The sequence below is a fragment of the Lycium barbarum genome, chromosome 1 (assembly GCF_019175385.1).
Source record: "Lycium barbarum isolate Lr01 chromosome 1, ASM1917538v2, whole genome shotgun sequence".
Taxonomy (NCBI): domain Eukaryota; kingdom Viridiplantae; phylum Streptophyta; class Magnoliopsida; order Solanales; family Solanaceae; genus Lycium; species Lycium barbarum.
Window position 1 is genome coordinate 127,360,942 of NC_083337.1, and position 23,381 is coordinate 127,384,322.

The window sequence follows — 23,381 nt, forward strand, 5'->3', positions numbered from 1 at the left end:
CATCATTATTATTATCATCGTCATCACTAACATCATCGTTTTCGCTACATCTCTGTCTTATGCTTACTCGTCAAATGGGGTGAGTAGTACATTCGTAGCACGTATCGAGGATCGTGAGCTTATGGGCTCGGGTGTTAATCGTTTGAATACAACATACTCATATAGAGGGTTCAAGAGTTTGGCCAAGGAACCATGCCTTATGAAAAAAAGGGTTAGCCTTACATACCTTTTCGTCGGACTATTCTACACTTGCACGCTTCCTTCCAATTCTAGCGTCTATACCTTTATTAATATCATAACAATGGCCATTAGTCATCCACGTTATCCACATTATTTAGATTCCTTAATTTGCCTCTAATTCACCCATATTCATGGTCATAACATCCAACTTCGTCCATTCGTCTAAAGTGTATAGTTCATGATCTTAGTACCATTTATAATGCATTCATATCACAACACAACAACATTCATGATTCAATTCAAACTATTCCTCAAAATATCACTATTCATCATTTATGACCTACTTGACCATATTTTCTACAATCCATGTATTTCAACTCTTCAATACCTTAAACATCATGTAAAAATCATGAGTCTTACCTTAGAAGTTGTAGGCACAAGCTTTGGTTAATAACACTCCACCTTGAGCAAAACCCTAGTTTTTCTCCATTTGCATTTCTTGACTTGAATGGTATTTAATGGCTTGCTTACATTTGCTTCACTTGTTTATGTTGTTGGTGACTTATAATCCTTGAAAACTTATGAAATAAATGTAGAGAGATGATTCTAGAGAGAAGTGGTGTAATGTAGAAATGAAATAAAACAAGTCTTGGTCCTCATATTTAATGAATTGAAATTTTGTGCTGAGGTGTACAGTGGTCGTCCATGGAGGTTTACAGTCCGTATTCCAGTTTACGGACCGTCCCTCGTGGTCGTCTTTAACCTTAAGCAGAACCAGAAACTTTGGCTGCATGCATGGTGATTTACGACCATGGTTTACGGGCCGTAAATCACTTTACGGTCCGTCCACCAGGTCGTATTTTATCACTTCTCAACTGGGCAGGAAGTTGAAACCTTGCATGGCAATTTACGACTGCCAGTTTACGGACCGTATTCCATTTTATGGTCCGTATTTTGTACTTTACAACCACTGGGCAGTTTTGTCAACTTTCAACTTTTCACATTTCTCGACTTTTCATTCTAATCATTCTCGTCCATATACGCACATTGCTCATGAAACATTATACACTCGCACTCCTCGCACACATCACTAGTTCGTTTACTTGCGTACCAACGGGAAATTTTCCGAGGTGCAACACCCTAATCCGGGGTTCTTTTGTACAAGACATTCTTATTGAGAAAGAAACCATTCACCAACTTCCTGATAGTTTTCTTCTGGTTGATGGTGATTCCTTCGGGATATTCTCCTTTCTCCAAGTGCACTTTGATGTTAGTATACTAAGGTTTTCCTTCAATCTCTGCCTTTACAATAGCATAGTGTGCTGGTTGATCTCTGATTTCAACTTTGACATGGTTAATGTATCTACTGTCAGGATGCTGAATCATGGATGTTATTGTCGCCAATGCATCATCAAACTCATTCTGGGTTCTCGGTATGTGTTTGAACTTGACTTCTTGGAACCGGCCTACCAATCTTTGCATGAGTCCAACATACGTTATGATCTTCTCGTTTTTGGTGGCCCACTCTCCTCGAACCTGATGAATTAGCAAATCCTAGTCGCCGATTACCTGAAGATCTTTCACATCCACGTCGAGGGATAAACGTAGACCCAAGATACATGCTTCGCATTCAGCCATGTTGTTAGTGCAACTGAAGCTCAACTTGGCTGCCACTGGATAATATTTGCCTGAGTCTAAAACCAAGACGGCTCCAATCCCTGATCCTTTAAAGTTGTCCGCTCCATCAAAGTATATTTTCCAGCCTAATTCATCTTCATTTTCTTCGACCTCAATTGTCATTATTTCTTCATTTGGGAAGTAAGTCCACAGAGGTACGGGATTGTTATCTACCAGGCTTCGTGCCAGTAGATATGCCAATGCTTGCCCCTTAATTGCTTTCTGTGCGACGTATTGAATGTCGAACTCGCTTAATAGCATTTTCCATTTGGCTAACTTCCCTATCGGCATAGGCTGGCGAAAGACGTACCTTAGGGGGTCCATTCTTGAAATCAGATGAGTCATGTGTGCAGTCATATAATGTCTTAAGTTCTGAGATACCTATGTCAGAGCACAACATGTCTTTTCCACTAAGGAATATCTAGATTCGCAAGGTGTGAACTTCTTACTGATGTAATAGATGGCTCTTTCTTTCATGCCTGTTTCGTCATTTTGTGCCAACATGCACCCAAAAGCATTTTCTGATACTGACATGTATAGCAGCAAAGGACTTCCCGGCCTTGGAGGAACCAAATGTTACACCTCGTAGTTTTGTACATTGAGATTTGTTAGGTGTTAGTTGTCCTAATCATGGAAACTGGAGTTATCTTCTAGGATATATGAGATTATATGTGCCTACCTCATGGTTATGAGGATTTAACTTCATGAAATAAGCTATGGAAGGATTTGAGAACAAGCGAATTAAGGAAATTAAGTTTGTCGGAACTTTGGGAAAACTTGGCAACATTTTGGACAGGATTTTTGGTCCAACTTGAGAGAGGTATATCTCCTAGAATATGAGGAGTTTTTGTGTGTTTTATCTTTCCAAACTGAAGTTCATTGAGTCTAGTTTCCAACGCAACAAACCGTTCGTGAATGTGACATCAGAGTAAAAATTTATGGGTATTTAAAGAAAGAATGCTCAGGCAGAACATTTTGATGGATCAGTTTGATTTTCCCAACGTAAAACAGTCACAGTGAGCCATGTTTGGCTGGGCATTTTGACGGTCCGTCAAAGTGAGCGTAGAATTGCCCGACAGGATTTTAAGTCACGCTTTATATATTTCATTTCACCTCATTTGAGCTCATTATTTCCCCAAAACAGATCTTAGGGCTCTCCAAAACCCTTTCTTCAATTCCATAAACTAATCTAAGCCAAATCTAAGAGAATCAAGAGATTCAAGTGATAAGAAGCTTGCTAGGGTTTGTGGAACTCAAGATTTCCTATGATGTTGATGTTGGAGACTTCACTTTAGTGGAGTAAGTTGATCCTAGACTTGTTCTTAAGTGATTAAGGTAAGTTTTACATCTCTTGCTTGTGGTTAAAGTTGTTTGATTGTTGTACCATTTGGCTGAAAGAAGAAAAAGTGAAAATAGGGTTCAAGTATGAATTTGAGGATATTGTGAGCTATGGGTTAACTTGAATTGTGATTCTTGGCATGCTATGAGTATAAACTTGTTGTGGATGTTATTAATGATGTTGAGGAAGTATTGTATGTAAGTATATATGGTGTTGTATTGTAGCTATTGTTATGAATAATCTTGAAAAAGAGTTTTGCGGATTGAATGATGCCTAATTTGAGTAAACTCTCTTGATTGTGGTATTGTTGATAATGTCATTGTTGATTGGGAGTTGTTTTGGAGTTTGGTAGAATTAGATGAAATAGGGGAAATGCTGCCCAATTTTTGCTAGCTTACGAATTATACTCGTTTGAACTCAAGGGTATCTTTGAAGCCTAACCTTGGTATGAACCCTCTTAAATGTAGATTTCTCGGGATTTGGAGGTGAAAGTTAAGTAGTTAAGAAGACATAAAGGTATGTAAGGCTAACTCTTCTTTCTTAAGCCATGATTCCATTGTTGTATACCCGTATGTGAAATCCATAATGTCTTCCATGATGACTCCATTTCTAGAAGTGCTAAAGCTCATAAGTCTTGCTACTCTCATGATACCATCGGTCCCATTCTACGACAGTTGACCCTCTAAGGAAAGATTTAGTGATGATGATGATTTTGATGACAATTATGTATTTCTATGGGTATATGTATATGTATATGTATATGTATATGTATGACTATTTTGTAACACCAAGCTTATATGCTCGGGTATGACATCTATTACGCGCACACCACTGCAGTTAGGTATGGATAACACTGAGCCTTGATAGGGCTGGGTATGTATAGCACCGAGCCTTGTTATGGTCGGGTATATGTGACATCGAACCTCTATGGTCGGGTGTGGTACTATTATATATGCATGTGTATGTAATGGAAGGTTCCCATTAGAAAAAGGGTAAGTAAATATAATGAACGTTGAGTAAATATAATGAACGTTGCTAGAGGTATAAATGGATCTACTATCTCATGACTTTTCTATCTCATGTAATCCTTCATGTTTCCATTATGTTATTGACTATGCCTTACATGCTCAGTACATTGTTCGTATTGACGTCCTTTTGTTTGTGGACGTTGCGTCATGCCCGCAGGTGGACAGGAAGATAGACTTGATCCATAGGCTGCTTATCCCGAGATTGCTTAGAGGAGCTCCATTTGATCCAGAGCTGCAGCTGTTGGTACTATTATTTTTTGTACATATATGGGCATGTCGGGGTCCTGTCCTGTCTTTGCAATGTTACATACTCTTTCTAGAGGCTCGTAGACAGTTGTGTATAGCTAGATGTCTCTTAGCCTTGTCGGCTCATATTTTTGTATATCATTTTGTTAGCCTCGTTGGCTTGTGTATATATATGGGCATAGTGTTGATGTTGATATAAAAGTGCCTTAGCCCGATGAAAATTGTGTTATTGATGCATAGAGATTATGAGTAGGCCATGTGGCTCACCTAGACAGGATTATGGAAGTATGATGAGAGGTGCTCGGTGGGTTAGCTCTGGGTGCCCGTCATGGCCCTCCGGTTGGGTCGTGACACCAAAACAGGTGGATTTGACAGATATCTTTTGATGGTGTCAAAGGCTTTCTGACAGTCCTCTGTCCATTTAGTTGAAGCATCTTTCTTGAGTAGTTTGAGGATTGGTTCTATGATTATTGTGGATTGGGTGATGAAGCGTCCGATGTAATTCAACCTTTCTAAGAAACTCAAGACCTCTTTCTTCGTTCTTATCGGTGGTAGCTATTGGATTTCTTTGATCTTTATGGGATCTAACTCAATACCACGACGATTGACTACGAATCCTAGTAATTTTCCAGCAGGTACTCCAAATGCGCATTTTGCAGGATTCAACTTCAAATCGTAGTTGTGGAGTCTGTCAAAGAATCTTCTTAAATGCTCGAGGTGGTCCTCACCCACCTGGGATTTGATGACAACATCGTCCATATATACCTCAATCTCTCTGTGCATCATATCATGAAAAATGGTGGTCATCGCCCTCACGGAAGTAGCGCCGACATTCTTGAGCCCAAAAGGCATTACCCGATAATAATACACTCCCCATGGTGTGATGAATGCCGTCTTTTGAGCATCTTATTCATACATCAATATCTGATGATAGCCCGCGTAACAATCCACAAAAGATTGCACCTCATGCTTGGTGCAGTTATCAATGAATATGTGAATGTTTGGGAGTGGAAAATTATCCTTTGGGCTAGCGCGGTTGAGATCACAGTAGTCCATACAAATCCTTATTCTCCCATATTTCTTTGGTACTGGAACTATGTTGGCTAACCATGTCGGGTACAGTGTCACCTCAACAACTCCTGACTGAATCTGTTTTTCTACTTCTTCTTTAATTCGGATGTTGGCATAAGGCTTAGGCTGCCTGCTTTTCTATTTTATCGGGGCAAATTCTTCAAGGATCGGCAACCTATGGGCAACAATGTTCGAACTCAAACTCGTCATATCGGCATACGACCAAGCGAAAACATCTTCATATTCTTTCAACAAACTCTGATACCCTTCTTTCTCAGCTTTTGTCAGATGCACACTTATTCTAGTTTCCCGAACCAACTCTTCATTTCCTAGATTAACTGCTTCTGTTTCCTCTAAGTTTGGCGTTGGCCTGTTCTCGTATTCTTCTTCGACATCTATCAACCCTTCTGGTTCGGTTATCTCTTCTTCTTGATCGTCGTTTTGTTCGTCGTCGTTTTTACTTGTTTCGTAACATGTCATGACATTATTTGTGGCCTCTGTGTTATTACTGTAAAATAAAATAACACGGTTATTAATCATTTAAAAGCAGTTTTAATTATATATATAGGTAAAGTAAAACGTTTTTGTCTTATTGTAAACTATGAGGTGTTTTCATTGAATTTTTTAAAAGAAGCGGTACAAACTGTGGTCCGAACTTGGAATGGAACATCGAGCCACTTCTGTTATTTAACAATACTTATAAAAACATGAAAAGGCGACAAGCCGGGCCTCAAAGTCGACTTTCAGCGTTTTTTTTTCTTCTGAAAATGAGCATTCTTTCGACCCCAGAGTGAATAACGGGATAGAAGTCCATCCACTTGTTGTTTATCCTGGTTTAGCACGATGAATCTCCAATGCTTCAAAGCATTCTTTAATGATGGTTGTGCATTCTTTTTCCCAAAACAACATCCTTAAACCCTCTACTGGATCTTCGTGTTGTGACTCAACGGGCATGCTGTGAAGGACTGGTAGAGATGAGAGATAGGCTTTCTCATTTCAACGGGACCTCTCAGCCGGTATTCTGCTTCTTCGTCTTCCGCCTCACAGGGCTCATATCCGACCCCAAATCGATATTTTCCATTTTTAATATTCACTGGTTCTTTGATTCCCTGTAAGTTCTTTCCTAGACCTTTCCCAGGCTCAAACCCACTCCTTATCATAGTTGTAGCAACCATTTTGTAGACCGGTGTCATAGGGATATTTTCATCATCTCCCCTATGATCTATCGTAATTAGTTCAACAGTGTGAAAATCAGCAGCATTTTCCTTTTCGGCCTTCAGGTGGGCTGCTTCTTCTCTAGCTTCAGCCAGCTGCCTCATCAGCAGATTAACAGCCTTTTCCAAAGGCATTTTAACTATGTCAGCTGTTGGGGTACCCTCGACTAAGGCAGTTCTGTTCGGTGGCAGAGTCTCAGGCACGTTTTCTTCTTGAGGGTTTAAGGACGCTGCGACAGCTTTTGATCGGGTAGCCAGTGCCAGCGAATCACCGTTGTCTCTAAGAGAAAACAACTCAAAAGCTCCTTAAGTTAGCGTTAGATTTAAGCACAAAACACAAGATATCACGTTGTTTACAGTTTATAGCACATAGATTCATATATTTTATTTCAATTCTTGATTGTTCTCATTCCAAGGGTATTTTGGTCTTTTTGTATTTTTGAAAATATTGATTTTTTCGGTAAGTGGTTTGTATGGTTGATTTTCTTCTACCTATCCTGTATCAAGGGGGATTTATATTTTTATTATAAAAGGATCGAGTCTTAAATAGACTGCCTACGTATCCCACCAAAGGGAAAGTAGGTCCATCCGTAGTTCAGGCATACACAGAAAAGGTTTTTTCCTATGCTACCCGAAACTTAGTTTTTCTACCCTGACTAGGCCGTAAGTAGGCTTCCCACGTATCCCCAACGGGACATCAGGTCGGCGTGGTTCCGTTTACATAAAAAAGGAAAGGGATACTCTATCTTATTGAAAGTAATAAAGGGATAATTATGTTTTTCTACCCAACCATACGAAGCAAGTCTTCATCTCCATCTTCTATCCTTGTCTTCCCGCGACAATCCAAACAAGGCTTTCATTCACGAGGCATTCTAGTTCAAGCTTAAAATCCACAAATTCTTCAATGTCGTGGCCAAGGCGGCTATGGTGATACACACAAACCCTTTCTTTTGGAGATCCTGGGCGACCCTGATAGGTTTGTGGCACTGCTTTTATCTTCTTCACTCTACATAGTAGGGAGTGGATCCTGGAGTATAACTCTTCAAATTTGGAAAAACCTCTACTCCAGAACCTAATCTTTGATATCCTTTCTGGATGATTTATTCTTTGGTCATGGGTCAAGAAAGAGTGGGGCCCCCATAGTTGGCTAATTCTCCCTTGGTCAATCCATTGGATAAGTTTCCTTTCTAATGCTCCACACTTATTGGCTGTATGTCCTGACTGACTCCGGTGGTAGAGGCATCTTCTGTAAATCATAGAAGGAGCGCATGGTGGCAACATATTTGGGTTTTGCACGTACACTCCAAAACTCCCTAAAGTCTATAAGAGTTCTTGTTTAGACAACTCTACTGGTGTGCCCCAATTGTACGATTTTGTGGCTTTAAGAACAATCGTGCACGAAACTAGAAGATCCTCGAGCTGAGATCCGCGCGGGTCTCCGTAGGCTTTCAAATTTGGGATAAGTAGTTCGTCGTCTCCATATGGTCTGGGGTCAAGCCCTTCTTGTTGACTGAGTGGGACATAACTCCCAAGTGGTGCTTCAGGTGCCTTTCCCTGTTTTAGCCGATTGGCAAGGTGTTGCTTTGTTAGTTTCTCAATATAAGCTCGGAGAGTTTTTGCTTCTTTCATTTTCTCATTGGCCGACTTAGTGGTTTGTATAGCCTCTTTCATTCTAGCAGTGGCCAGGGCCATTTTATCGTCCCATTGTCGTTTTTTCTCACTTGTTGCTTCCATGTTCTCGTCCTCACTGATTAGGTTGACGTAAGGTGAAGTTGCGCTCATGCTGTCTGGAGTCTCCATTTCCTATTAGCAAATCAACCTTTTAAAAGTGGAGCCAAATTTGTTTTAGGGGTTATTTCCCTGATTTTTCTTTTGGGTAGTGACCGGAACGTGGGCCAATCAAGAGTTTCAACAAATTATATGATTTTCACACAAAGCAGTTATATCAAGTAAGCATTTAGATAATATATAATTCGCTTTCATATACCTCGTTGCTCCGAGGCTACTAGCGTATGAAGCAAAATTGTGCCATATGTAAAACAAATGTATTGTTCCGAAAAAATAAAAATCCCTGTGCTTTTCATTAATAGTATTTTCCCAAGTGGGATTACAAGGCTTTTAAAATAAATGCAATAATCAGAAGAAGTCCACTACACGGATAGAAATCTGCTCTCTATCATCTCGCGCCTTCTTGGCCCTTCGAAGGGCGGTCTGAATGGCTACATGGGCTGGCATCAGTGCTGTTCCAATCCACTGACCCCTTTGATCGTCAGGTAGTGGCGTCCTTAACAAAAGTGTCGAGCCATTCCAAGCTCTTCAATGAGGCATCTGCCTCGTCTGTCAAACTTTTAATTATCTCTTGATCATATTCTGTTTTTGCTTGATGATCCATTTCTCTTCCTTCTATTCGTCATTTCATTCTTCTAACCTGAATTTCATTCTAAGCTTCCCTATCTCCGAGAAATTTGTACAGATATGCTCCTGGAGTAGCAGTACCAGCCAGCTCAGCCCTAAGCCACTCGTAGTAGTTTTCATCATGACTTGGATTGTTTGGATCTTCATCCAACTTATCTTCCTTTATCACATTCTTCCAATCTTTCTGAGCATCTTTTATACCTTCGATACGACCCTCTTCATGATCCCGTACAAACTCTCCCATATTACCCACATTTGGAATAACCTGTCTCACACCAAACTGTCTAAGTACTCTCAATGGTGCGTAGGGTCTGATTCTCCTAATGCCCACAAGCAGTACATATGGACACCTACGGCTCTTAACACAAACAGTCTTGGAATGAAAATCAGGTACTCTCCACCTGATTTGTTCTACTCTCAGTCTGGAAAATATGTGAGCCCATCCTTTTTATCTTGAACCCCACAAGGCATAGCAGCGACTCCCAAATCATCCTCTCTCAGGGCAGGATCTTGGCGGGTAGATAAATCGCTCTTATTTAAATGCTTAAGTATCCACCATTGGACTTAGAGGTTGCAACCCTGGAAATAATAATAACAGTCACGATATTTTCCCAAAGCTCGATATATATGTGATAAGACAATAGGGATGATGTCAAAATATTTAGTATGCCCATTCGTTGTAACGCCCCTAAGAACAACATGGGCAACAAAGACAACTCGGGTGTCAATAGCTAAGGAGGCATTTAATGGAAATACCATGGTTCCCAATAGGCAGGTGATAAAGGCTAGTGTTTTGTTAGCTTCCCAGGACTGGATTGAAGGAAACTCAAGGATGTGGTTTTCATACCCCTGTTTGGATGAATACCTCCCATATAACTATCTAAAGGCTATAGTGGGTCCCTGTGCCCAATCGGCTTTGTTGACAGCAAACACGTCTTTGATTTCTTTTGGGATAGGTTTATGAGGGATAAGGATATTTTGAGCTAATTTCTTTTTGGATCTATTAGCACTTCCTACGCTTTCCAAGACATCTCTAATCTCTTCTTAAGTGGGAGGCATCTTTATCTCTCCAAATCTGAGCACCATTCTGTCGTTGTCCCAATAACCAGTAATAATCTCCAGTAGACCCGGATCCCCAGTCATATCCATCAACGAAGGCAGATGCCCGATACAACTCTTTATTTCTTTATTCTGATCATTAGTCAATCCTTCCCTCCACATCACTAAACGTGGTGGTGGACCCACAACCATATCAAACTGCACATCTGGAGACATCTGCAAGATAGAACACTATTAGTTCCCCACCCCCAAGAACAGTAATTTATTTCACACATGGCACAATAATGCTTCCAAATAGTAAATAGTGGGACGCAGTGTCTTTAGGTTTTTACACTATCTGAACACAGTAAGGTGTCTTTCCTATCCGATTCAGGTAGGTCTGAGATACCCAAACCGGTCTATGGTCAGCATGCTATATATCAGTAGGGATTTGGTTTCGTTCTAAGCTAATTATTCTAGAGTGATTTTCAAGCGAATCACACAGGTTACCCAAGAGGACAAGCTGGGGGTGGGCTCTCTACGGCTGTGGGACGACCGCATGCCCACTCGACCTTAAAGACCTCCAAAGAATATAACAAAAGGTTTTTTAGTAAAAGATGACCGCAGTTCATCTCGCGTCGTCATCCTTAAATAAAATGTAAAATAAATGTCAGGAGTGGCGGAGTATGGACACATGAATGACAGTTATATTTTGCGAAAATTTAAACACATAAAAAATTTGTATCACTTAAACAATTTACATCATACAAACACACAAATTATTGGAACCCTTGTGGTTAGGACCTTAAATTGTCCCCAGCGGAGTCGCCATCTGTAGCGGTTCTATTTTTTTCGATTTGTATTTGCACTTGCCTCATTTAAAAAGGAAAGTGTCCCGGGGAAGTACGGTTGTCAATCGTATCGAGAAAAAGGAAAAAATATATGTCTACGTGGATGGTGCTCTAAATTGACTTATTTTAGAGTCGCCACCTAATTTTAGGAAATTAGGAAAACCAGTTTGAAAAGGGTTCATTTAAAGCAATTAAGTTTTAAAAGAATCCTAATCTAACCAAAGTATGGGTAAGGGTTCTGGTGATCGTCGGGAAAGGTGTTGGCACCCTGGTATTAAGGATCTGTAAGATACGGTTGACCTACAGGTTCTAATAGTATGCCTTTGTAAATATAAATTGATTGTGATAAAAACAGTTTTTGTTTCATATTTCCGCAAATAGAAATTAGTCATTTATGCAAAAATATACCACGTTTCAAAAATCAAAAGTGGTAAAATTTTGCCCAAAATTGGGCGTTTAGGGTGTCAGACTACACCACTTAGGCTAATACCCGAAGGCTCTTAGCCTAGGTAGGACTCTACGTAAGTCCACCCAAAAATAGTTTTGAATTTTTTTTTTAGAGTACAGGAAAATAGTTTTAAGAAAATAATTGAGGTATACTATTATAGTCCATATAAGGTTCTACATATATATAGTCCATTTTTTATTCTATCTTTTGCTAAGTTTTAGTCAAATTTTATTTTTTAGCTTAAGTCTAAATAATCATAACTAGTCTCACAAGTTTTGTCCAAATCAGTCCACACGTCCAAGTCCATAGGTTTTCATAAATGTTCAAATCAGTCCCACATTTCACAAAGTCGACAATTTTGGTCCTTTAATCAAATCAGTCCCAATTTGCCTTAATGATTTACAACTATGTCTTAATTTTGTTGCAAATTCATTTTGGCGACTTTAAAATACGAAAATCTCATAAGGGTTCCAATTGGCGCAATAATTATGCAAACAACAATTTAAATGAGGTAGAGAATTTGGGCCGACCAAGCCCAAAAAGGAAAATATTTGTGCAATCAGTCTCGTCTTAATTCCAACGTATGCTCCAGTTTCGCTCCAAGTTGGGCTGAATCGATCTAGATACATTAGGGTTTGGTTGGACAGAGAGGTACAGGACATACATGACATTAGTATATGCTCACAAATTAATTTTTGTACCAGATTAAAAACTATAATGATAATTATTACAATGCCCAAAAAATGAATTACATCAAATTTGGGCCAAGCCCATGAAATAACAACTCAAAAGTTGTCCGTAACATTGCAAAAAGAAGGCCCCAAAACAATGATAATAGCTCAGACACACGAATCACAAATGACGGGCCCAAGCAGTGGGCCCAAACTCACTCTCTTCTTAAATCTCTTTAAGTGTCAAAGCTGTGGTATACACAATATACCACTGATATACTACTTAGCTTTCTTCTTAAATTTCTAAGTGTTAAGACTCTAATATGCATGATATACTATCAGTGTACCACTAAAAAATGAAGAGCAAAACCCTTTAAAGGGCATACTCTCCATATACACTTGATATACACTACACATTCAGTTAACCTTGACTCTAAAAATCACATCCAAGTCATGTACATGCCACAAATTCCCCAGAAATCCACATAATTTCAAACTCAAGTTTTGGCCACTGACCAAAGCTTGAACAATCAAACACAGAGTAGTTCATCCGACACAAGGTGAAGAAAATACGTAGATTTAGGCAATACAAAGATAACTAAGGCAAGACACAACAAGTGTTTGAGACTCAGAAGATAACCATGGCACAACTAGGAAGAACATGATAGGTTTAACATGAATGTGGGATCAAACAGAATTTAATTATGGCATAAAGAATAGCCAAGACAGGATCAAAAAGTTCTTAAGAGGCTGAAGCTAACATAGGTGCAAACATAGTTCAAACTGCAAACATAGCAAATCGAAAATGACAGGAGACTTATATGAGAGTAATTACAGATCCAGATAGTCCTAACTGTGGCAAAAATGGGTTCATGACACTGTCTTGGGCTCAAAATACTAGACTAAAACTGTTATGGTCATAAGTAGGCAGAGGTGGGAAATCATGTACATGGGCCTTAGAAATTCACAAACTAGCTACAAAGGCAGATACAAGTAGGCAGGTACTACATTTATTCTTGTAAAAGCAGTTTTTATTTCAGTTTTAGCATGGCATTGAGTATCAAAGTTCAGAACCAAACATAGCATAATCAAGGAAGCCATGGCACACTTTATAGGTGACTAAACAAGTAGTGTTGATAGTGGAAAGGCAAGGAAATGAAACAGTACAAGATTGAGGTAAATGAGACAGAAAACAGGTCAGGGACCATACTTATAGTCTTTACTTCTGCACTTTCTAGGGGGGAATTTGGCAATCAAAGGAAACTAAGTGATGAGTTAGCCAATCATGAGTTCATTTTAGTTAGCAAGAAACTGAAACAATGCCAGGAACCATTCTTAAACTAGTTTGTACCTATCCAAGGGTCATAGTAGCTAGTAATAGGTCCAAAGTTATTTTCAGGCTAGTTTTAGTTTAAATAGGTCAAGGAATAAAGTAATGCAAACCATAAGTTCATCAATACCCCCAGGGTTTCAAGTCAAGATCTAGCATGAACACAGAATGATCTCAGCTTAGTCACAAAAACCATCTCAACACATAGTGAGTCCTGTGGAGGCATTACCAGAGTCTCAAAAGATAGTCTAACTGATCTTATTCCCAAAAACTACACAAAAAACCAAAACACATATAGAAAATCCAAATAGGGTCTAACAGGCAACAACAAAGGCAAAGGGACCATGATACTATCTTAAGTCTTTTGACAGTGTATCATTCATGGTTCAATTTCAAACAAACACATAAGGAACAAAAGTAGACATGACGCAATCTTAAATTTTTACAAATGAACAACAAAAGAATCTGTCATATGGCAGGTATCTCATCAGTTTTCTTAAAATAGCTTTAATCATAGTTCAGAACCCTTATTCTTAGTCTTTTAGGTGACAATATTAGGCAAGAAAAAGGCAAAATGCAAGCAACACAGATATCACATGTAAGCCACCTATTCAACTTCTTAAAAGCAAAAGATAGTAAGCCCACCAAGGTCAAAATCTTAATCAACTTCTAACACTGTTTTGAAAGAGAAATTTAATCTGAGATCAAGTTTCCAAAAAGCCAAGCACATAGAAGGAAAGAACAAGAGACTATGCTAATACTAAGTTCTGTTTTTGCCTCCTAGGTTTAGTTTAACCCCTTTTATACTCCTACTCATTCAAAAACAAGAATATGTAAAGTCTGCCCATTTAGCACTTTAAAATTCAAACTAAACATAACTTCCTAGGTAACTAGCCAACAAGGGAGGAGGAGACTTATAATTACAAAAAAGAGATCTATACACCATAGTTAAGCAAAACAACCTCCTTCTTTCCTTTTATATCAGATTCTAGGTAAACATTAGCAATACACACAGATTCAGAGGTGAGTTTTAAGACTTCAAAGATGCCACTAACAAGGAAATTTCAGAACCTTAACTTACCCTTTTTAAAGGATGTTAAACCATTAAAGGTGATTCAAAACCAACAAGTGATGGAAAAGGATCCATTTTGACTTCTAAAGGAAAAAATTTAAGCTTTTTATATCAGAGTCAATCTGAGACCATGTCTCAGTCTCATTATATCAATTTAAACAACATCAACACTTTACCATCAACTAAACTAGGCAGAAATATATCAAAATTAGTGAAATAAAGTTTCAAACACATATTTAAACAATAATGTGATCATTTAAATTCATATAAAGACTGTAACTGAAATATTAGTAGTATAGAGATATTACCTATTGCAAAGGCAACCTAAAGATCAAATGGGGAGATTAAATCAAGCCTTCAATAATAAACACTCCAAAAACCTTTTGCAAGCCTCTTTTTATTTTTATTTTTCAGGTACAATGTATTGTTTTTTAGAGTAATATTCTCTATATTAAAGTAGTATATATCTATTTCAGTAATGTAGGTGAGTATGTAGTGTATTTTGGGTAAATTATCAAGAGATTCAAACCCTCATAGTCGAGTACTAGTAGCAGCCCCTTTCTTTTTTCAAAAAAAAAAAAAAAGATCCCCCTTTAACGTCGCACACAATATCTATTTATAGTACGAAAAAATCTACCCTAGGGACCAAAAATGGAAGATTCTAGGTCCTTCCAAATGAATCCCCCCCCCCCCCCCCCCCCCCAATTCACAAATCAGAATTCAAATCGAGTAAAAACAAAAAGGGATTCTATCCCAATCATACTAATGGTACAAATAATATCTAAAATCACACGAAATAGTACCCCGAAGGACAAAGTGATTCCCAATCGGTACATATCAGGATAACAGAAATCACGAACGCATGTCCAGTCACACACAAAGACAAAAATTGTACCAGAAACGATCCAAAAGGACTATTGGAAAATAATCAAAGCCTTACACATCGAAATAACAGTATGAACAGGGTGTTGATCAATGAGAAAATCGCCACACACCATTTTCCTATTGTGGTGTGGTGGCACAAGATGGCTAGAACCTTTTAGGCTCGCCCATGGCATCCCACACCGCGAGAAATAGTGGGAAAATACCCATAACGATCAAAAAATGGTGAGCGAATGGTGAAATCACGATGGCACAACGGTGGAGCCACCTTATCGAAACCCTAGCCGCCATCAGCTTCTCTCAAAAGAGAAAGCGATAGTTAGGGTAGAAAAGGGGTAAAAATGACGTGTAAATGAAAGGAGGGGGGGGGGGGGGGGTAAGTATATTAATTACTCCCTCCCTTTAATAAAATATAACACACTTTTTAAAAAAATATAACACATAATTTAAGTTAATTAGCTTATAAAATTCCCTCGTAAAAATAATATTTCGACAAGATAAAAATCATAATACATCGTTTTAAAATACGAGCCCCGAAACGAACCCAATATTGATATACTTTTGAGCAATATTTAAAAATGGAAACAAATGCGGTAAAAATGAGTGGTAATTCATACATCGTCTTTAATTAACAATTTTCCCGAGTTGGGCGGAGCGGGATATGTATCTTCTTTTCAAATCACGTTTATGACAGTAAATAACTCGTAATTTCTTGAAATTGTTAATTTTTATGAAAATAATAATTAAATGTCAATTTTTAAGGTGCATCCTTGCTCCGTCTTTGAGTCGGAAATTTTGAGAATTAAAATACGCGTCTTACGCGGTGAAAATTAGGTGTCAACAATGTCCATTAGTAGGAAAGGATGTGTATCAAGCTGTATTACAATTTTTCACTACCGGAAAATGAACCCATCCTGGAATGCAATTGCAATTACATTAGTGCCTGAGGTTCCATCTCCTATTCAGATGAAGGACTTGAGACCAATTTCTTGTCGCTCTACCTTATATAAAATTGTGGCCAAGGTCTTGACTGCAAGAATCAAAGGGGTGATCCAAGGAATTGTAGGCTACTGACAATCAACATTTGTTGAAGGTCGAAGCATTATTGACAATATTTTGTTTAGCCATGAGTTATTCAAGGGGTACACTAGAAAGAACATGTCAGCTAGATGTGTCCTAAAGGTGGAATTGAGAAAGGCATATGCTAAATTTGACTGGTATTTCTTCAAGAATATGCTGATTGATCTGGGATTTCCACAGAAAATCGTACATTGGGTAATGGAATGTGTTAATACAGTGTCATACTCCCTAGTCATCAATGGTGGCTTAGCAGCTCCCTTCAGAGGAAAAATAGGTACTAGGCAAGGTGACCTAATGTCCTATTACCTGTTTGTTCTTGATATGGAGTACCTCCAGAGGGAAATGAATCAATTGGCAAGAAATCCAGAGTTCAACTTCCAATCAAGATGTAAGAGGCTGGGTGTGATACATATATGTTTTGCTCACGATTTCCTTATATTTTGCATGGTTGATTTAAAATCTGTCAAACTATTACAGAAAACTTTTCAGTTGTGCTCTAATGCTTTTGGATTCCAAGAAAATGTGGACGAAAGTTCATTATATGTGACTGGTGTTTCTTCTCTAATTAAAGCAGATATATTACAAGCACTTGGATATGTTGAGGTTCACTTCCATTCAGATACATAGGGGTGCCATTGTCCACTAAGAAGTTGTTTGTTAGTGAATGCTTATCATTGGTGGAGAAAATTAATTCTAGAATCAATTATTGGTCATCCAGGATCTTTCCTGTGCTGGGAGGCTAAAACTCATTGAAGCTGTCTTGTTTGGCATACAGACTTACTTGACACAGATTTTTTACTTCCTAAGAAGACCATGAAGCTTATTAATATTGTGTGTAGATCATTTTTATGGACAGGAGTGGAACAAATATCAAAGAAGCCACTGGTCTCATGGGAGAAGATTTTCCAACGAAATGATCCAGGTAGCCTTAATGTTATAAATTTGGAATGGTGGAATAAAACTGTTGTGATGAAACAACTATGGGCAATCTCTCAGAAGAAAGACTCTCTTTGGATCAAATGGGTACACTACTATTACATAAAAAAATAGTGACCTGGAAACACCCAAGACTGGGGCTTGGGTAGTAAGAAAGATAATTAATAGTAGAAAGGCTATTCTACTAATGTAAACCTTACAGGGGAATCTTAAACAGATTTTGGAGCAAATGCAGAGAAATGACAAGTTCCAGATAAAAAGTGCTTACTGCCTGCTACTCCCTCAACTACCTAGAGTTCCCTGGAAGAGTATAGTATTACAAAAGCACATCCATCCCAGGTTTATATTTAACTTATGGATGGTTGTCCAACATATCACGCCTTGAATTTGGGCCTGAACGTAACACGACACCGGTGCTTGACTACATGTGACCAAACAAACCAACTGGCTGACTGAATCAACATGTGGTATGACAACATACTGAATGTGAAAATGAACTAACATATGCTAATATACTGAAAAGTCTGAATGACATAAATTAAAATGTGGAAATGCTAAAATAAGTCTGAAGCACAAACTGTAGTCAACATGGCTTAACATGAAAAGCCTGCGACTCTATTTAACTGTCACTCAAGTCTATGAAGCCTCTAATAAAGTACTGAAAACACTGATTGTTGCCAAGATATGCCCCCGGCATACTTGATTGTCTGTAAATACCGAAAGACTGTAAAGTAATGATAATGCCCCGAAAGACTGGGGCTCACCAATCAGCTGAAATTGAAAATCCTAGCGAGCAGATCCATCATCCTGTAAATCTGTACATGCATCGTGAAATGCAGGCCCCCAGGCAATAAAAGGGGATGTCAGTACATTTGAATTGCACTGGTATGTAAAACAACTGAAAGAACAAATGGGTAATAAATACTAAAACTGAAACTGGAAACTGTAAACTGAAACTGAACATAAGTACTCCCTGTTCTGAATGAGAAACCACCTGTTTATCTGAGTAAATAAGCTACGGCCTCAGGCCCAATATATAAGTGCACAAGCTATGGCCTCGAGCTCAAGTATACGTATACATAACTACAGCCCAGGCCCAAGATACATAAAGCATAAACTACAGCCTCAGGCCTAAGTACAGGTGTTCAACATTAAGGGATTAAAATTAGGAACTGAGAAACATGCTGTAATACATGATGCTGAAATATTGAATCATACTGAGTTACATGATACTAGATACTGAATAGAACTAGACTGAGACATATATTCATAATAAATTGATTTGTCATAATTGAGGCTCATGGGATATTAAATACGAGTCTATACTGATTACGTATTGAGTTTACGGTGTTCGGAATGATAATCATGAACAAATTATGAAACTATGTCATCTAGAGAATAGAAGTTCTGCAACTATTCATGGAACTAAGGCATAACTACTTTCTGAGGCAAATTCGTAATAGTCATAAAGAATGAGACGTAGGGAGAATCATAAACATTCCCAAAAGTAAAGAGTTAGCCTCACATACCTGAACTTCCTGCTTTTGAGCGTAGTACAACGTACGTCAACCCTTTCAACTTTAATCCATAGCAATACTTGATACACCCCATTTTAACCGGGTTAAAGTAGAGTACAACATATTGGTGATTCCTATTTATTTTATTTAAGGAGTCGCCACCTAATTAATTTAACGGTGAATTAGGACACCTAGATATGTTAACTAAGGTAAAGTTAAAACTAAACATCTATTAATAGTCTGCTTAACCGACGTGATTCTAGGTAAGAGCTCTATATTATCCTAAAGGGAAGGGGTTAGGCATCCTTTAGAATCCGCTAACTACGGTTATCCGACAAAACTTAGGTTAATTAATTTAGATAAAATATAATGCTTAAATCTTAAGAAAATAGGCTGTAAATGTTATTAAGGTTTTTGAAGGAAAATAACATTAGTTAAAGATTTACAGAAAATGTAATAACTTGTACAAAGAGGACTTTAAACACTACTTTAAAATAAGACCTATAAATGTCGCTTAGACTTTAAATATAATAAATGCTATTCAAAGATGAGACTTGTAGGAAATATGATAATTTGCCCCTAAATAATAGCTTTTGAGAAAGATTTAGCAATTTTGAACTTTAGATAAATTATGTTATATGAATGTAGCAATGTCGAAAAAATCTAGGCTTATAAATAGGATTCAAAAGGAAGTGAGTTTTCTTTCTCCTTTTATTATCTTATTAATTATGCTTAGTTAAAAAATATGCATAATTGATTCGAACTTGAAGAGTTAACTATAAAATATACTTGAGTTTATACTTGTGTATTAGTGACGTTTTGAAACGTTTAGGATAAAAATATGATTCCCTTTACTTAAAATATATAGTCATGTCATTTGCAAATCAGTTATTCCAAATAAAATAAACATGAAAAGAAGAGAATAACTTATGGAATTAATGGTTAGTCTTCCTTAAACTAAACTACCCATTACTAAAACTAAACCTACTAATTCATTAGATTTATCTAAGCCGAAAAAAAATGAAATAAAGTGTTAGTCAAAACAACCAATGCGCAAACAAATCGAGCTACGAAAATAATAAGTTTAAACGGGTTTGGCCCATTCCTGGGCTGTTGTGATCTGCTGCTGCTACTGGGCTTCGGCCCAACAATCCCTTTTCCTTTTAGGTGCTGCTTCGAATAGACTGGACTCGAGAAGAATATCTCGTTGGGCTTTTAGCCCAACACCGAATGCGGGGAAGGACGAGTCTCTAGGACTCGTATGAGAGATGGTCATGCACAAAAAAAATGAAAAGAAAAGGATTAGCGATTCATGAGACCTATACTTCAAACATAAGAAAAAGCAGCAATCCAAACTTAGATGAAAAGAAAGAAAAAGGAAAACATCATGTGAATAGTGGCAGCCTAGAATGAAACTGAAATTTAACTCAAATCGTAGCGGAAACTCAGTTTCAAAGGGCAGTAGCTTACGACCCAATAATATAAAACAGAAGGGGCTAAAATCACAACAGTTCAGGACTGTAAGTAAAGCAGAAAATGGCTAAAATGCCATTATTTCGTAACTGGTTCATGCGTTAACAACTGAACGATTTTTATTAAAACAGGGGGCTGCTCACAATTAGCGTGTTCAACAGCTCCTAAACAAACAACAAAAGAATTCAACGGGTGCAACAGTCTTTGATTAATTTTTATATCCAGAACAGTTGTCAAATAACAAACTTTCACACATAGGACAAGACTAAAATGAAGCTAACTGACTGTCCCTTTCTTTCAAGAAAAACAGATTTTAACCCAGTGATACCAAGTATTAGAACACACATCCTTAGTATTAATCTGACCCACAGAATCAAAATCTGAAAGTGAAAATTTGAAAATAGTTCTCTCGTTACTCAACTTGTGAAAAAGTGTTATAAAAAGAAACCCAAGTGCACCAGCTTAAATACTATAGAAAATATGGATTTGATGACTTCATTACATTCTTTTCAAGAAATTAAGTTAACACAAAATCCAGCCACAACTTATTTTGAGAGAACAGGGGAGCACACGATATATTCTTATTCAACATTGAGTCATTATTTTGCTACACTTCCATTTTGGAAAGTCGAACAGGTTCAAGCACCCTTGAAGATGTAAATTAACACTGAAAAAAAATCATATAATAAGCCCCTAAAAGATCATTTTTGTGTGCCACTTCTTTTAGCAGTCATGTTCATTTAAGATTGTTTAGGCTATAAATAGCATATAAGACATGATTATTCAAGTGAATTAGCATACTTAGATTAACAGACTAACATGAGGAAAGCATAAAAAGCGCATCACTAATCAATACCATATGTAAGGCATGCTTTATTCTCAAATAGATTACTGAAGAATCAAAGCAAACATAAGGCAGTTCAAACAACACATAGGAACAAATCAATATCTTAGACTATCATTGATGCACCATATACCACAAAAGAAATCAGATAAAGTGCACAGACATTGTGGATCATTTGGGTTTGAGGCATTTTGTACGCTTAACTTCAGATTGACAGAATAGATAAAGAATGCTTCGTTAAGGGACTAAGGCATATTATCTCGATGTAAAGCAATTCAAGGTATTTCCGTATCAAGTTGAGGGAACATAAGCTTGAATAATCATATTAGAATCTTTAAATAATACTTCAGGTTTATTTTACATGTAAGGATTTCATACAACTAATTTGAAACTCTTTTCATCCCTTTTGCTAGATCTAAACCCCAACTGAATCTGAGTGGATAACCATATTGGACTGCTACCAATCACCAAAGGATCATGCTAAACGAGTTAAATAATTGTGTAGCCTATAAATCAATCTAAAAATATTAATTACTTTAACACCATATTACTCCACAGTGAGGAAATGACATGTTTATACATCAAAGGAACTGGACTAACGTTGACTAGCATTCAAACATATGTGAATTTAGATTCGACACACACAAAGACTAATTAATCAGTACATCCTTAAACTTAACCTTAACACTAATCAAACTGAATCAATCTAATTATACAGCACAATCATTAGCCAACACATAAGCATTTAAATGACACTATATAAGACCAAACCAACTATCTAAAAGCGTCATTCCAGAAACATGGCTTAACTGTACAGACTGAATCAACTAACACAGGAATATATCGAACTTAGCGTATAAACACGTCTTAAACTACTGAAACTGAAATCAACTAAATAAGGAAGAGTTGTTCACATGCTTAACCAGCTAAACTAAATTATCATGGAAAACAGGCTTAACCACACAAACAAACCAACACAGAAACAGGCTATCTATCAAACTAAATCAACTTAACTAAACTAACATGCTTGAATCACGGAATAATAAACCAAAATAACACAAGGCAACCAACGAATGCAAAAAAGAAAGAATAAAAAGAAGGAATGGAAAATTACCTTCTTCGGGTGCAGCGAAGTGGGGCGAAGGTTTCGATCTAACCTCGAACACTTCAAATATACTTCGAAACACTAAAAACCCGAATTTGTATACCCTTCGAATCCAAACAGATGCCAAGGGAAAAATAGAGCAAAATAGTGTGGATTTTGACTTGATATCGAACAATACGGCTAAAAGAATTAATGTCGTCTATGGGGAATTTCTTGCGACTCGAAAAATCTCAGTTTCTTGGGGAATTGTTTTTGAATCCAAAACCCAGATCCTTTAACTAGATCAAAAAGTGAGTACTTATAGGGAAATTTTAGGGCTTTTCGTTTGACAAGAAGAGAGAGAGGAGCCGGGGGGGGGGGGGGGGGGGGGGGAGACGGAGGTGGAGGAGAGAGTGGCGTGGGGGGACCAGGTGAAGTGGGTGGCAGTGAGCGTGGGGAACAGGGGAAGGTGGAAATGGCAGAGGCAACATGGGCGTGGGGGACAACAGAGGAGCGGGGAACGTGGAGATGAGATGGCGGAGAGGAGAGGGTAGAGAGAGAGAGTAGGGAAAGAGAAAGAAGAAGGGAAATGAGGGAGGCGGCTGATTCATTAGGTTTAGAAAAAAAAATAAGTGGGCTGGATCGGGTCACGGATAATGGGGATTGGGCTGGTTTATTGGGTATTTTAGTTGGGCTGGCCGAATAGGATAAGGTATTGGGCTGGGCAAATTAAAAAATGGGCTGGTCCGAAACGTTGGCTAATTTTATGAATTGGGTTGGGATGAATTAAAATGGGTAGTGGCCTATGAAAATTGTTTTGGGTTAATCCAAAAATATTGGAGTAAATTGATCTCGTATTTGAACTAATAATAATAATAATAATAATAATAATAATAATAATAATAATAGCTAGTAACTGTAATAGAATAATGAAACGACGATATTGATAAGAGGCTAATAATTATAGAAAAATATAAATATATTT

The 23,381-nt window shown here is 37.8% G+C and overlaps 1 protein-coding gene across 1 annotated transcript; it reads left to right on the forward strand.

Annotated features, from left to right (window-relative positions):
- Positions 1–16,620: 16,620 nt before the first annotated feature.
- LOC132613913 (uncharacterized) lies at positions 16,621–17,169 on the forward strand. The gene has a single exon (XM_060328213.1). It carries the CDS (start codon positions 16,621–16,623, stop codon positions 17,167–17,169), a length of 549 nt encoding a protein of 182 aa, XP_060184196.1.
- The last annotated feature ends 6,212 nt before the right edge of the window (positions 17,170–23,381 follow it).